Below are 15388 nucleotides of genomic sequence, written 5' to 3'. Positions count from 1 at the left end.
CACTGAGATATATACACGATATGCTGGTATCATAACACTAAATTATACTTGAATTACAGAAGGCGACACGCGTCGCCCTGTGAACCAATACGGCGTAACTCGTTGTTGCACTGGTCGTGAGTTCGAATCCCAAAGTGGTATCTTTAATCTCAACCCATTCACTCATTCGAACTAAACGAAATGTATACTACAACGAATGAGCGTCAACAACGCTCCGTTTAATTGACGTGGGTCTCCTATACAGCACGAGCTACTTGCAGTGAGATGCAAGCATAGGCCTACCACGAACACGTGAACACATCTCCAAAACGCAACCCATGTGTACGGTAACCCCCAAGCGTGTTTTGTGTTCTTGAGGTAGCATGGCCAAGTATATCTAAATTACCGGCACTTACAGCTTGTCTACTTCTCCCCAGCACCGTGTGAATGTACGGATACAGGACATTCCCTGGCTAACCATGATACAACTTTGCCAATTGTTTTTCGCCGTGGGACTCATATTGATGGTGAGTTGCTACTTTCTCTACGCTTCTTTGCAATGTTTGTACTAGGATGAAAACAAATCGGTGTTGTCGCGTTTGGCGCACGTCTCATCATAAAGTTTGTTGTCCTTGAAAATAGACACAATCGTAAATAACATTAGGTATATGTCCTTGTGTTAAATCTTTACTGAATACTGAACCATCATTCTGAACAAAATGGTCTAAAAACATTGGATAAAGTATTCGCGATTGAGCGCACTTGGCATTTTGTAAGAATATTTCAACTAATATTTTCTTTACATGTCCGATGTATTTTTGGACTGAAATTCGCTTTAACCGTATACTAAACCGTGACACAAACTATTAGTACTTGTACATTCAAGGTCAACAGTGGCAGAACTGCACGTGTGCCGTTACATCGCGCTCTAAAAGATTTTAAAAACGATGTTTGTCATTCTTTTCTTAATCCTTAATGTTACAGGAAAGTCTACCTCTACACCGAGACTTTTTTGCCTTCTTTGATGTTGAAATGCATCGCGTTAATTTTGCAGTTAGCTATATTTGTTTCCTGTGGAAAACAATAACATGTGTGTTCTTCTATTTTTTAGTCAATTTTGTCGCGCGAAAAAAGGCTAAAAAATATATAGGCGTTCAGGACACATCGGAAATATAATATTCTTTGATCCTCTCTTTGGTCTGCTAATGCTTTTCGTGTCAGTTTTAATTTTGAAGGAAATGTGTAACAGTATATAAGCAATATTGTAGGCAAAATGGATTTTTGCCCACAATCCTAATTCTACAACTATCGGCGACGAATTGCATTATCGGGGTAGGTGCGGCGCGTTCAAGCAACAACGGCTTCTCTGTATTCCAATTAAATATCATGAATGGCCAGATAGTTCAACATTCTGACTCCATCCAATGTATCAGCAGTTAATCATCTGTCAAGAATTCAAAAATGTATTTCGTGAAAGCACTTAATGATAAACAGACACGCATTATATGCTAAAAATATATTATATGGTATTAGGTATGTGTAAGCCAGCTTTTATGTGATGTATGTATACGTAAAGTGTTGTAGTGTGTGCTCATGTACCGCCGATGGTAAGTGTATTTGAGAATAAACAGAATCCAGAATCCAATCTGAATGGTTTCTGTGGATACAGTTATCTTCATCCACATTTAGTCAGTGCAGAACCATCCACATAACTGTAAAACAATGAAAGCTTCTTAACGCACGGGAACTATTTTCGCTTGGTAAAACTTTGAGAGGAAAATACAGTAAGTCTCGTTTCCCAAAGTCGGCTAGTTTGATAGGGTCTTGCGAATGCCATTTATCACGTTCTAGATTAGACAGGTGGTGAAATCTTGTAACCCATGAACCCGTTCTGATGAGGAAAACTCATTGTAACGGTACAGTCCAGATGTGTTAGCGAATCCTCTGATTGCACCTAGGGATGGTGTAACTTTACCTCACAGGGTAATGGACTAAGGGTAACAGATGGGTAATGCCACTGGACCCTGTTATGGAGCTTTCGCCAGATAATTAGCGCTAACATTACATGGTAGGAATTTTTGAAAGGGAAACGGTATAATTCGGCTTGCACTTGATGCCCATTTGTATAGCTACCGACTGTGAGAAGATGTATATGTTATTAATGAAAACATTTCAACAAGACGCCTGTCGATCTGATACTGTGCCCCAGTAAAAAAAACGGAATTTTCGTTAAGATGCTAATTTGAACACGCCATGTATTATTGATAGCACAAGCTACTATTATCCACATTATAATTTAGTCCGATATATTATTGTAACGAAGGGTGGAGGGGTGGCCTAATGGTTAAACCGTTGCTCGTCACGCAGAAAGCGCGGGTTCGATTCCTATGGGTTGATTGTGTGAAACCAATTATTGCAGCCCCGCCCCGATATTGCTGGATTACCAAATGCGGCGTAAAACCATCTTCACTCCCCCTCACCTAAAAAAACTGTGACGTACTACATAATTTTTTTCGTGAACGCGCGTGTTGAATATGAACCATTTTCCTTTCTGCCATTTACATTCTTCGTAAAATACGATGCCGATTTATTAAAAAAATAAACAACTGAGGTCAATATAAAGAATGGTATAATCACAAACGCTATTGACTTCCACCTCCTGGATGCATGCGAACAATTGGTCCTGTTGTTACTCGGTGCTTGCTCAATCCCGATTTCCATGATTCAAATAGTATAAAAATCCACGTTTAATAGATACAGTTTCCTCAACCCGAAATCCTCTCTTCTGGGAATGATTGAAAGTCCCGCTAGGGGGCGCTGACAGTGCATGCTAGTATCGTCACGACTGATTACAGGGATATTAGCCATCCCAGGACCGACACGGAGTAAATGACAGGGCACCCAGTAATTACCCCGTCCGTGTTGCTGGGAGCTACACAAAGATGTATCTATCCACCGACCGACAAACACCAAGTGTACATCAGTCTCAGCCGGCTATGATTATACCTTCTGGAATAGGAAAACGTCCCTTTAGACTAAATTGTAGTTGATATGCTGGACCGACTGACCTTGCTTAATCAAGGAGATAATTTATGTTTTCAGCAACCTACACTGTTTATTCACATATAATTGACGTAATTGCAACGTATTCTGTGGCTTCTGTTTTTTATTACTTATAATAGATACATGGAAATACAACCAGCCAGCCCACTCGTTGTAAATCATGCGCGCACAATTTACCCTTGTGCATATCACTGAGATAAAGGATGCCCCTAAAATAGATGACTGGTATGTGATGGACGCAATAGCTGTTATCCGTTGTCAGTCTAAGTTTTCCTACGGCTATTTTTTTCTGCCATAAAAGAATGTGTTCATTTATACCGTCTCGCGTCTATTGACACATTTTCCGGAGATGATCTTAGAAATGGCCTTCAAATATTTACTGTGTACGTCGGTGTGGCCAGGGGGAGAAAGATCTTTTGTCTTTGAGCCTGATTTTAGCGCATTCCTCATAACAGAAAAAAAGCAAGGAGGGGTTTTCTTTGTATTTAGGAACAGATTCTAGAGTTGAAACAGAAGAGCGTAATATGAGCGTCTAAGGTATCGAAAGGCTATCGTTGTTCACACCACAAACACTGCAGCCTTTTTTCTTTCTCTGTTTCTTAAACACAGGCTGATAAAGCCGCACATATTGGTTTTTCAACGCGGTGTGTTTTTCATAAGCTGGGTATAGAAAACACATTTGTAAATATTGATGCCTCATGGGGCATCGCTTAGCCTCGTAGTGAACAAGGACATTCGATAAATTTGTAACATTTGAGCATATGGCCATTGTCTGAAAGAAGGTTCTCACACGTCTCGCCCGTGCGGGGGCGGGATTTTGTCATACCAGCACGGTCGGGGAGATGGTTATCATAGACCACAGACTGTGCACAGCAGCTTATTTCTTTTGTTTTGACAAGGGGTTGTTTATGATCACCATTGCTCGTAAATTCAATCATCTATCGCTCTGTATGCTTCCGCACGAATTTAACTTTTGGGTTGAGCGGTATTTGAGGGGTTTATAGTGGTATTTGAAGGGTTGAGTGGATTTGGAAGGTTGAATGGTATTTGAAGGTTTGCGGGGAATTTGAGTGGTATTTGGAGGGTTGAGTGATATTTGAAGGGCTGAGTGGTATTTGAAGGGTTTAGTGGTATTTGGAGGGTTTAGTGGTGTTTGAAGGGCTGAGTGGTATTTGGAGGGTTTAGTGGTGTTTGAAGGGTTTAGTGGTATTAGAAGGGTTGAGTGTTGTTTGTAGGCTTTATAATATAGTGGTTCTTGAAGGGTTGAGTAGTATTTGAAAGGTTGAGTGGTATTTGAAGGGTTGAGTGGCATTTGAAGGGTTGAGAGGTATTTGAAGGGTTGAGTGGTATTTGAAGGGTTGAGTGGCATTTGAAGGGTTGAGTGGCATTTGAAGGGTTGAGAGGTATTTGGTGGATTTAGTGATATTTGAAAGTTTGTGTGTTATTTGACGGGTTGAGTGTTATTTGACGGGTTGAGTGGTATTTAAAGGGTTTATTGGTATTTGAAGGGCTGTGTGGTATTTGAAGGCTTGAATGAATAAGGAGATGAAACGCGTGTTTTTGAGTGATATATTCAGCATTCGATGCGCAGAAAGGTCACTCGGAGTCGACGGCTTTGAAATTATAAACTTTGCCGACAATTATTTGAATGAAACGTGAAGTAACGGTAAACTACTTTCAACCGAATCACGTCAGCCAATACCCCGAATTCGTTGTGTAGACCAGATATACCATGGCTTATTTTAGACGGACAAACAATAGTTACATAAATGATGCGTACATACATGCAAGCTACATGTACATAACCGTTCAAACAGGAAATATTGACGGCGAAAAAGTCACATTGCGGTCAATCACGTCTGTAAAAGATGCTTTCTCCTATTGAACACATAACATATGTTTGAGTTTACAAATATTTATATTAATTTCTGAAAAAATGTATACAGAATCTGGCCATTTATCAACTCATTTAATAAAAAATACCCCTCTCATGGATAGTTATGGGTGAGCATCTCCGGGTTACAGCTGTGACTAGTCGTACCACCAGTTGGATTCATCACGTTTGTTCCGTGAAGATTCGGGTTAGAAGTGGTTTTCAGCAACCCATGCTTGTCGTTAGATGCGACTAACGGGATCGGGTGGTCAGGCTCGCTGACTTGGTCGATGTAGGTCATCGTATCCTAAGTGCGTAGATCAATGCTCATGATGTCTATCACTGGGTTGTCTGGTCCAGATTCGATTATTTACAGACCGCTGTCAATTTGCTGGAATATTGCTGAATGCGGCGTTGAACAACAAACAAACATTCCTTTTTCACCTGCTTTTGTATGTTCGTTTCTGTGGGGACCCTCCCTGGGCCCTGTCATGGATCAGTATCTCAGGAAAGAGATTCACTTTGGTTGACCCCGCTACCCAATCTTGTTGGTAACGTCTCTACCGTCAATCAGCCATACATATCTTCACAGCTCTGACCATGTCTAATAGCCCGTCGAGTGCTTGTCTTTTATCGACATGGTCTAGCCAGACATCATAAAAAGGTAGTTTGATAAACCACTATATCAATTTCCAATTCCCCTGCCTCTATCACATGTGTACGGTATTGTATAGGAATGTATTTAATGCTCTCATGGTCATCGTCAAACGAACAGGTGCACTTGACAAAGTGATAGGCCCCATTCTGCTAGTGCCCGCCGATCTTTACGCCGCGACTTTTATTATTGTATGCAAAAGGTATGTGTAGCGGAGGCCATACTGTTCAGCTAGCTCTGTGCCAGCGGTTTTCGGCGCGTCTTTGCGATGGGCTAAGCTAGGCTTGCTAAGTGCTAACTTGCTAAGTGTTACAAATCAACACAACTGCATGGCGCCCTTAGACCGGATGCAGTCCCTGTTTCCAAAATGATTTTTTTTAAAATAATAAATGCATAAAAAATGAGATATATTTGTTTATCCTCCCTGTTGTGTTAACCCTCTGGAAACATATACTAGTATTTTATAACAATGTTTAAATACTAATATTGACTGCTCTAATGAACAATGAAGACGTGCGCGAAGTGTTCCCGAGTTTTTTCAAGTGAACAATTGACTTGCCCTTGCATGTGTTTGTAAGGTGTGCAGGATACGCTCACCTTTTCGCGAACTTCTGGTATCATAACTATTTGATAGTGATTCATAAACATAAGCTCATGATATAGTCGGAATCGTACAGTCGACTATGCTTTGTGCAGAGATTTTTATTGGATATGGGTTTTTTCGCCTCATGCTCACAAGGAACGTTAATGGTTACTGAATTATGTTGCTAATGGTACACTCACCTGTCACTTGCGTGTGCATACCTTTGTTATATTAAACGTAACAATCGACCGCTCATTCCAAGCGCTGCTTTTCTCACAACGAGGCTTACACCGAGCTCTCTTTTTTTTCTCCATAGGTTCTGGTATTTACAAGCCCCAGTGTCCTACGTAAAGAGTAACAAACTATTATAAAAAACATGTGTCACCAAACTTGCATGGAAACTGATTGGCTGATTGAACTTTGGCCTTTCTGGTAGTACTTTTGATTGATTAATTCATTCATGACTTTGTGGTAAACGGAAGCATACATCCCCGGGACATGAACCTTGATGCGACATGGAAAGCTCGTTAACTAGCCTAGCATTATTACACTGGTGTCGTGTGCAGAAAGGTAATCCCATTTACTTTTGTCTGTTGATGAACCCCATTCGTGACCTCAAACTGTATGGGTTTGTTTCATTACGGTGTGTCAGCTTGATGTGGGAGGAAATCCCGAAGTGTTGTCGGTCTTTGACGTTTACCTCTTTGGTTAAACCCACGATCACGGGTAAGGCGCAGACAAACCAAGAAACATAATTAGGGTGAAACCGAAATTCGAACCCGCGACCATGTTTCTGGCACGCCTAAGCGAGGCAATGCTGCCAAGCCATTTGCGGCGCCTTACACCACTTGGCCACCCGTGACCCCTCTTAAGGAATCTGAGATCAACATAACGGTGTTTTAGATGCATGTATTTCTGGTCAATAAGCCAACTCTAACTTATGACAAATGGAACATTAGTGGACCTAAATGGAATATAATTAACTGTCCTTCGACGAATAAAGAGCATTAGCTCCTCGAATATTGGCGGAAAGTAAGATATTTGATATTTTTCTTAATATTAACTAAATTTAAGTGCAAAAATGTTTAGAGAGGTGGTAAACGTGGTGATATTAAACAGCAATGGAAAATCTTGAGTGCTTTGAAATGACTGCACACGTGCTGTAGATCGCATCTATGGGTGGCACCTGTCGACGTGTGTGCCTGTTGCTGTTTTATGGTAAATTAACTTCCAGCAATAAAGGCGTGGAAACCAAAACATTTCCGACTGTTTTTACTGACGTCAATGCAATAATAAAGCAGTATTGACTGAAATAGACGCCAGGAAGGTACTGTCCAGATTAGAAGTAAGGTGACCAGAAATTCCCGATTTTGATTGGTCAATGCTTTGTATGACATCACTGTTGTTGCCAATCCATGTCACAGCAGTAAATAGATGGCCGTAGCATGCGTAATGTAGTTTAATCTGGATGTATTATTAAGTTCGTCTGTCGAATTCTGTCAAAATAGCAAAATAGAACACTTCTTTTCGAAAAGGGTACACGTTTGAGTGAGTGAGTTTGGTTTAACGCAGCTTTGAACAGTTTTTCAGCTTGGTGTGGGAGGATAGCCAGATCGTTTAGGTTTGTCACTTTGGTTAAACCCACGATCACGAGTGTTATGCTAAACAACCTAGAAATACAATCAGGTTGATTCGAACCTAAAAACCATCGGGTTCTGGTATGCCTAAGGGACGCAACTCTTCACACCGAATTGCGGTGCCTTAAACGACTGGGCCACCCGTAAGTTGGTTAACATTTACTAAACGCTGCTAGAAATGGGACATGGTTGACATGGCAGTCGACGCAATGATTATCCGTCACTCATACAAGTGACGACTGCGCCTGCCGATTTGATCAGGTAGGTTTTGTACAACAAACGGGTTTTTTTCGGACCAAATCTGATTATTTATCATTCCATTGACATGTGGTAATACAGACATGACATTAGACTTTGTCGTCTTCATCATGTGGAACCATGGGTGGCCAAGTGGTTAAAGCGTTCGCTCGTCTTACCTAAGTCCTGGGTTTCATTCCACACTAACACTATTCATGATAAGCCAGCCGTGATACACCTAGAATACATCTCGCTCACTTACTCATCACTTTTTATGCATCCCGTGAAGGCAACGTGTAGTTAGTTTTAACGAACTGAAGTCCTTTATTACGTACCATATAAAGACAATCGCATCAGTAGTGCATGGACATATCATACACATGAGAAGTACACACATTGGTGTCAGAAACAGTTGTCCGGTATATGTTTTTACTCACGAAACGTATTGTTTTGACATTAAAAGGATCCCCGTGAAATGTGATATAATCATCACATTGTGCAGCCAGTCTGTCACTTTGTAAAGGATCCGTCGGTTGTAAATCCCATGTGGAGGTTTTTCATTTCTCATATTACGCCGAATTCATTTCTATTGACTTGCCTTTGCATGTGTTTGTGACAAGTGGCACCGATTGGGCAGGATACGCTTACCTTTTCGCGAACTCCCGGTAACATCACTATGTCATGATGATTCATACACTCATGGTCATGATATAGTCGGAATCCTGCAGTCGACCCTGCCATGGGAAGGGTCTTGTCGCTTTTATTTTATATTCAAAAGAAATACTAAACAGGTCAAATTTGATGTCATTAAAACAGCCGAAATACTTGTTTTGGGCTACTTTTTTAAATCTCTCTAGATTTATTACCTACCGGGCAAAACAGACATATTTTGTAAAAATTGCTCATACTTGTCTGGCGTATGGTTAATGTCAACGTGGTTCTGCACGTGTATTTTATGTAAACCCGCCTGCACGTGCATCTTCATAACTGTGAGGCTAAGCCGTGACTAACGACGCCGCTAGCTGTAACGGCAGGCTGCCTCGCATTCCAAGACTATATTCAAGTGTCTTTTATCTTCCCATTTCATGTTTAAGAAACTGTGTTGGAATTCACCATTTTTAATCATACGCTTTTCGAAACAACGAAATAACGTATGTTAACGTTGTTGTCCTGTGTCTCAAATGTTAACGGTTATATCAAACGCTTAAAGGAAATCAACGCTTTCGTATGGTTTGATACAATGGATTTCACAGTAAACATGCATTCATTTTCATGTGTTAATTTACAAAGTGATATGTGTTGAGATGGACAAATGGTGTTTTTTAGGTGTCTAAGATCCTAAAGTCGATCACGACCCCATAGTTGTTCATCCGGGACCTCTGGTGGAGCACACGTGAGATGATATTCCATCATAGCCGGGAGGTGGGGAGCAATGTGTTTTCTGTTTCACGGTATTACATTTGACGGGGAACTGACTGGAAAGTTGGGGCGCCACGATAAAGGGATGATTAGGTTAGTTTCGTAGCCGACGTTGAAAAAAGTTATCATGTTGTTAAGTTTCGTAGTAATTTGCGTGCGGTTAGTATTATCTTGAAAGTTGTTCATGTGCAGCTGGTGACAGCTTTACGCCAGGATTTACATTAATGTTGATCTGCGCGCCTATCTCTTTGCGGCACACAAGATGTGGATTGTTGAATGGACGTATTCCCACATGACAAAAACACAACTTCCGGATCTAAAACGAAAAACATAATACGATCGCAGTGATGTTGTTGAACATGTCCAAGACGGCGAAGATAACTACTTTGACGTAGAGTACTTTTTTACATGGCTAGATCCGAGCATTGCGTGCACTGACGTGGCTAGATCCAAGCATCGTGTGCACTGACGTGGCTAGAGCCGAGCATCGTGTGCACTGACGTGGCTAGATCCGAGCATTGCGTGCACTGACGCGGCTAGATCCGAGCGGTGTCCTCCCCATTGGCCTACTTACCATTTGGCCTACGCTTTTAGAGGATTTAATTACGTTTAGTATCGGTTGGTTGATCACTCACTAATTACCTGGCTCCCCCAGAGTGATGAAAATGAACCAGTCCAACAACAGAGAAATACAAGCCAACAGAATCTTTTTAATGTAATTTATTAAGGATTCCTACTGCATCTGCTAACGCCAAGGAAGATATTTCTCCTTGCTGGTGTCTGTCTCGGAGTCTGGACAGCTGACCACCATCGAGGTACACATATTTTCTCTTCCGCGGTGGAGGCTTGGCACCATAGGCCAGCTGGGCTAGATGTCTGGTGTGGATAGCTTCAAGTGATTTCAAGACATCCAGGAAGCTGAACATTGTTGGATGGGCAGAGTTCATCTTGGCATTCAAGTGGCTGTGCCAACCTTCCAGATGATTATTAGTTCTTGGGCCAACATTGTCATGGTGACTCCAGATTTCAACACCAAATCTAGCATCATCCCCATCCCCAGAACAGTTGAAATGCAGGACTCTCAAACGCAGCCTGTTCTAAAGCCTCAATAGCTTCGAACCATACGTCCTGAACATCAGCGGGAGGCAAAAGAGGCAGAGCAGCGTGTCTAGATCCCAGCATCGGGTGCACTGACGCGGCAAGATCCCAGCATCGGGTGCACTGACGCGGCAAGATCCCAGCATCGGGTGCACTGACGCGGCTAGATCCGAGCATCGTGTGCACTGACGCGGCTAGATCCGAGCATCGTGTGCACTGACGCGGCTAGTTCCGAGCATCGTGTGCACTGACGTGGATGGATCCGAGCATCGTGTGCACTGACGCGGCTAGATCCGAGCATCGTGTACACTGACGTGGCTAGATTCGAGCATCGGGTGCACTGACGTGGCTAGATCCAAGCATCGTGTGCACTGACGTGGCTAGAACTGAGTATCATACGTTCTGACGTTGGCTAGACCCGAGAATCGTGTGCACTGACGTGGCTAGAACTGACTATCATACGTTCTAACGTGGGCTAGACCCGAGCAATATTTGAGCTGACGTGGCTAGAACTGAGCATCATACGTTCTGACGTGGGCTATAAAAGGGGTCTAGGCCCGTGAAATCCGGGGTAGAATAGGTCTTCAGCAACCCATGCTTACCCTGAAAGGCGATAATGCTTGTCGTAAGATGCTCCAAACGGGATCGGGTGGTCAGACTTGGTTGATGCATGTCATCGTATCCTTATTGTGTAGATCGATGATCATGATGTTAATCACTGGCTTGTCTGGTTCAGACTCGATTATATACAGACCGCCGTTATGCAGCTAGAATATTGCTGAGTGCGGCGTTAAACAACAAACAAAGCATCAGATAGCGAAGGCTGGTACCCAGCTAATATAATACAATCTAGGTAACACGTATGTAACTCCAGTTATCTGAACACCCTTTTACTAATACAAGATACTCAAATAAACATTACAAATGAACCAGAAAACGTTTTGTCACTCGTTTAAACCCACGTGTAATTTATTCGCAATTGACTCTTTAGTGATGTTATCAAAATTGTTTGGTAAAGTTTCTGTAAATATAGAAGCAGTCAACCGAACATCATTCTAAATGACTCGTGTATATTTGGCCAACTGTATTGATACGGTGGTGTGAATAACTACGATGAGAGTCGCACTACCAGACACAGTAAGTGTTTCCGGGTTAACCGGCTCGGCTGTATACGACCCACAATATGGACACTGAATTCACCAGACATGCAGCTGGCATTTTTTCAACAGAACCGCGTCCCTGGTATAAGACTGGCGGCACCACTAGCTTCATGTAATTGGGAGTGCATTAGATGCAGGTGTTGCCCGGATGTGTATACAGCAGGTGCCGTTACACGTGACCTCAAGTCAGGCCATGACCTCAGTGAGTTTGCCAGTAGCATACGTCAGGTGACAAGTGCGCGGCAAGTGTTCCTTCATATTGTGTGTTTCCCTGTGAATATTAACAACAACAACAATATAATAATAATAATAATGTGTATTTATATTGCGCCATCACCAAGTGGATGTTCATAGCGCTACACTGTTATCACCCCGGCTAATGGATCAGTGTGCACTCGATTTTCATTCTGAGCTTCCTGGGGAGTATACAACCCAAGCTGCCTGTAAGGCGCTAGAAGGTTAACAGCCATCTCACCCTACCGGGTACCCATTCATAGCCATTCCAACTACTGTCCGAGGCCGGCGTTGCTTAACCCCACCTGATCTGTGACCTGGGCGCTGTGCACAGGACCACGTGCCACATTGGTGTCAGTGATATGCTTATGTATTCAAGGATACTTGTAGAATCGACTTGACACTGAAATAATTAAATGTTTTCAAAGGAATGTGCATACAAATGGATATCTTTTTGAAGTACTAAATCAACATTTATTTCAGACAGCTTTGCAACTCACAAGGGCGTTAACCACGTCAGATGACATCCAATTTACAAAACTTGATGAGGTCAAATGTTTTCCGTCTCAGTGACAGCTTCATCGTTATTCCACCATAATATTCCCGCGATAACCATGTATCCAACTGTATATGTCCGCTGTGTACGTTAGATATCAGGACTAATTATACCCCGACATATCTGTTATCAACGATGTTGTCGCGAGGTTGTGATACCCTTGCTTTTAGCACCCCCGTGCTCATAATTCCCTCTACATCAACAAACAGCAGTAATAACAGAGTCGCTTCCTCCCCCATCACTTAACACTTACTATATATACATATGTAACACTTATCGTGACACCAACACGCAAGATATGCACACACGCCGATCTGTGTAAAACGTTCTTTCAGAAAATATATTCCGATAAAATCACTATCATATTGCTTCAGACTGCCGAGACACTGTCACGAGACTCCAGCACCGAGTGGTCGGCCCAGGAGTCTTTTTAAATATGTGCCTTTATCTTGACGAGTGCCGAGCCTTGAATTATCTGGGTGTTCCCCTGCCAAACTGCATGTTACTGTCAGTTGTGCATGTCGAATAGGTAACAGATAGCCAAGCGGCTGATGCTGATTCTGAGCAGGCTCCGTGAACTACCCGCTAGTCTGGATAATGTTACACGGGAACATCTCACATTCGGTACGTAAATAGACAGGTAAACAAGAAGGGCCATTAGCGATATATACTAGCCTTATTCTTTGGATGACAGAAAATACCATACCTATCAGGTACCGAGTTAGACGTGGAGAATAAGGTGATGTGTTGAAATTGGGTTTAAGGTCGCATTCAATATTTTTGCTCTTAATTAGGGAGAGGTGTGTTTGTCTGATTGTACGAGTCCGGTGTTGTATTGCTAACCTACTGAGATACAGTCTACTGACTCCGAGCCGAAAGTCCTTGTTTTATCCCCTTAATGCAGAGGATCAGGCAGGGAAACAAAAAGTGCCATCTTTTAACGTCTTTTGGTATCGAACCAAATTTCATCCCCCGATCTTCCGCTCTCCGGGCAAACGCGTTGTCCACTGGACCACGAAGGTGTCCAATTTACGACTTGCGTGTAATTCTTGAATCACCTCCCTCGCGTTCTTTATGCATTATTACAGATGTTCATTGACATGAGATGCAAATAATAACTAAAATAATGGTCATAAGTAATATCTTTTAACATCTTTTACTATGACGCGGCCAGGGGTCGAACCACCGACATTTCGGTCTCCGGGCCGACGCTCTATCCACTAGACCACTGAGGCGGTCTGTAGGTTAAGAAGTAAATATTGGGATTATTTCTAGTATGTCAGTCCGTCAGATCCGGGTAAGAATTATAGGTATTTAGCACCCCATGCTTGCCGTGAAAGGCGTCCTGTCGATAGAGGCGACTAACGGGATCGGGTGGTCCCTCGCTGACTTCGTTGATGCATGTCATGGTTTCCCAGTTGCGTGGACCGATGCTCATGATGTCAGTGACTGGATTGTCTGATCCAGACTCGATTATTTACAGGCCGCCGCCATATAACTGGAATAATGCTGAGAGCGGCGTTAAACAACAAACAAACGAATCTTTCTATTGCATCTTGGTGTCGTTTCTGTCCTGACGGAGAGGTATGGGATGACGCGTTAAAAGTACGTAAATATAAGCGGCAAAACTCTTGTTGGGAAATCCGTTGACTATTTGGTCGATATCAGATCATCAATACACCTTAAGCCTTACTAAATTCTCTTGTCCAAATTCCCTTTTTTTCCTTTGTCAATCCGAGCAAGATTTCCAATTCATATGTACACGGAGACAGATCAGTAAGAATGGGAGCACTCTTGACATGGGGATGCCTACTTCTTGCCTAAATGTCTTACCTCCTAATTTCACAGTGATATGAGGAAGTCCAGCTTGTCACATATTGCTTTCACAGTAAACTTCAGATAACATTTGCTTTCATGTTTGACAAATTGTCCTCAACCTGTGAAGATAGAGTAACTGTATGTATGGTCAGCCTGGATCATGAAATGAAGTTTTACCTTTTGTTTGTCGTGAGGAGTAGTGGTGTACAAAGTTGGATACTCAAATGTTTTGACAGAATTGAACTCAGATTGCAAGAACTTCAAGCAAATCCCCTGTGCTTTTGGGGATCCACGTGGTATTAATTCCCATTGCCTCAAATACATTTTATGAAAGTCTTTCCTTGATTGTATCATGGATTATGGTTAATATACGAGGCAGGGATTTGGTGGTACATTTGCTGGACACAGCAATATATCTTTCTTTGTAAGGATGTTTCCCCACCTTGGGAGTCCAGTACAAAAGAAGAATGTGAATGTCTTCAGGTTTATGAGCCAAGTTAAACGTTGATAGTACCGATGCGTGGTTTCGACAGATTTCTTCCCCAGTTAACATACCGGTTTTAGATATAGTTCACTGATTCCAAGTTCTTTAGTTAAACCGTTAATGTGGTGATGCTCACATAAATTATGTTGTTATGTTATTTGAAGCCTTGTAAGTTGGAACAACCTTAAAGTTTGAAAAGCAAGACGTTTTTCAGTTTCTGCTCTCTACAAATGTCATCATCACACACATACTTAGCCAAATCTAAAACACTGTCATCTAAAATCTACTCTGTCAGTTCAGTTCATTTGTTTGGAATCCCTAATGATTTTAAGGTTGTGATCCCAATTGGTAGTAGGCTGCTCGCGATGGTTGGTTCATATTTGGAGAATAGACGAATATTGCTGTTGTCTTTAATAGAGAAGTCACCTGTGAATATAAGACCAACAGGTTAGTAACGGTATGGTGAGTCTTGGCAGCCACACGTAGTGGAATTTACATCATGAGCTGCCAAGTCCACGTTCTCCAGCACGTTCTTACAATTAAACAACCTGGATGAGATGGTGTTCGTAAGGGGAAATGAAACTAATCGTGG

At 42.2% G+C, this 15388-nt stretch overlaps 1 protein-coding gene across 1 annotated transcript in view; it reads left to right on the top strand.

Annotated features, from left to right (window-relative positions):
* The first annotated feature begins 261 nt into the window (after positions 1–261).
* LOC124119727 (ADAMTS-like protein 5) overlaps positions 262–15388 on the top strand; it is a 44950-nt gene continuing 29823 nt past the window's right edge. Inside the window, exon 1 of the mRNA XM_046482357.2 lies at positions 262–506. Coding sequence (XP_046338313.1) covers positions 459–506 — 48 coding nt within the window. The 5' untranslated portion in view covers positions 262–458. The remainder of the gene's footprint in view (positions 507–15388) is intronic.

The sequence above is a fragment of the Haliotis rufescens genome, unplaced genomic scaffold, assembly GCF_023055435.1.
Source record: "Haliotis rufescens isolate VD_foot unplaced genomic scaffold, xgHalRufe1.0.p SCAF_1, whole genome shotgun sequence".
NCBI classification, from domain to species: Eukaryota; Metazoa; Mollusca; class Gastropoda; order Lepetellida; family Haliotidae; genus Haliotis; species Haliotis rufescens.
This window is presented reverse-complemented; position numbering and strand designations above follow the sequence as displayed.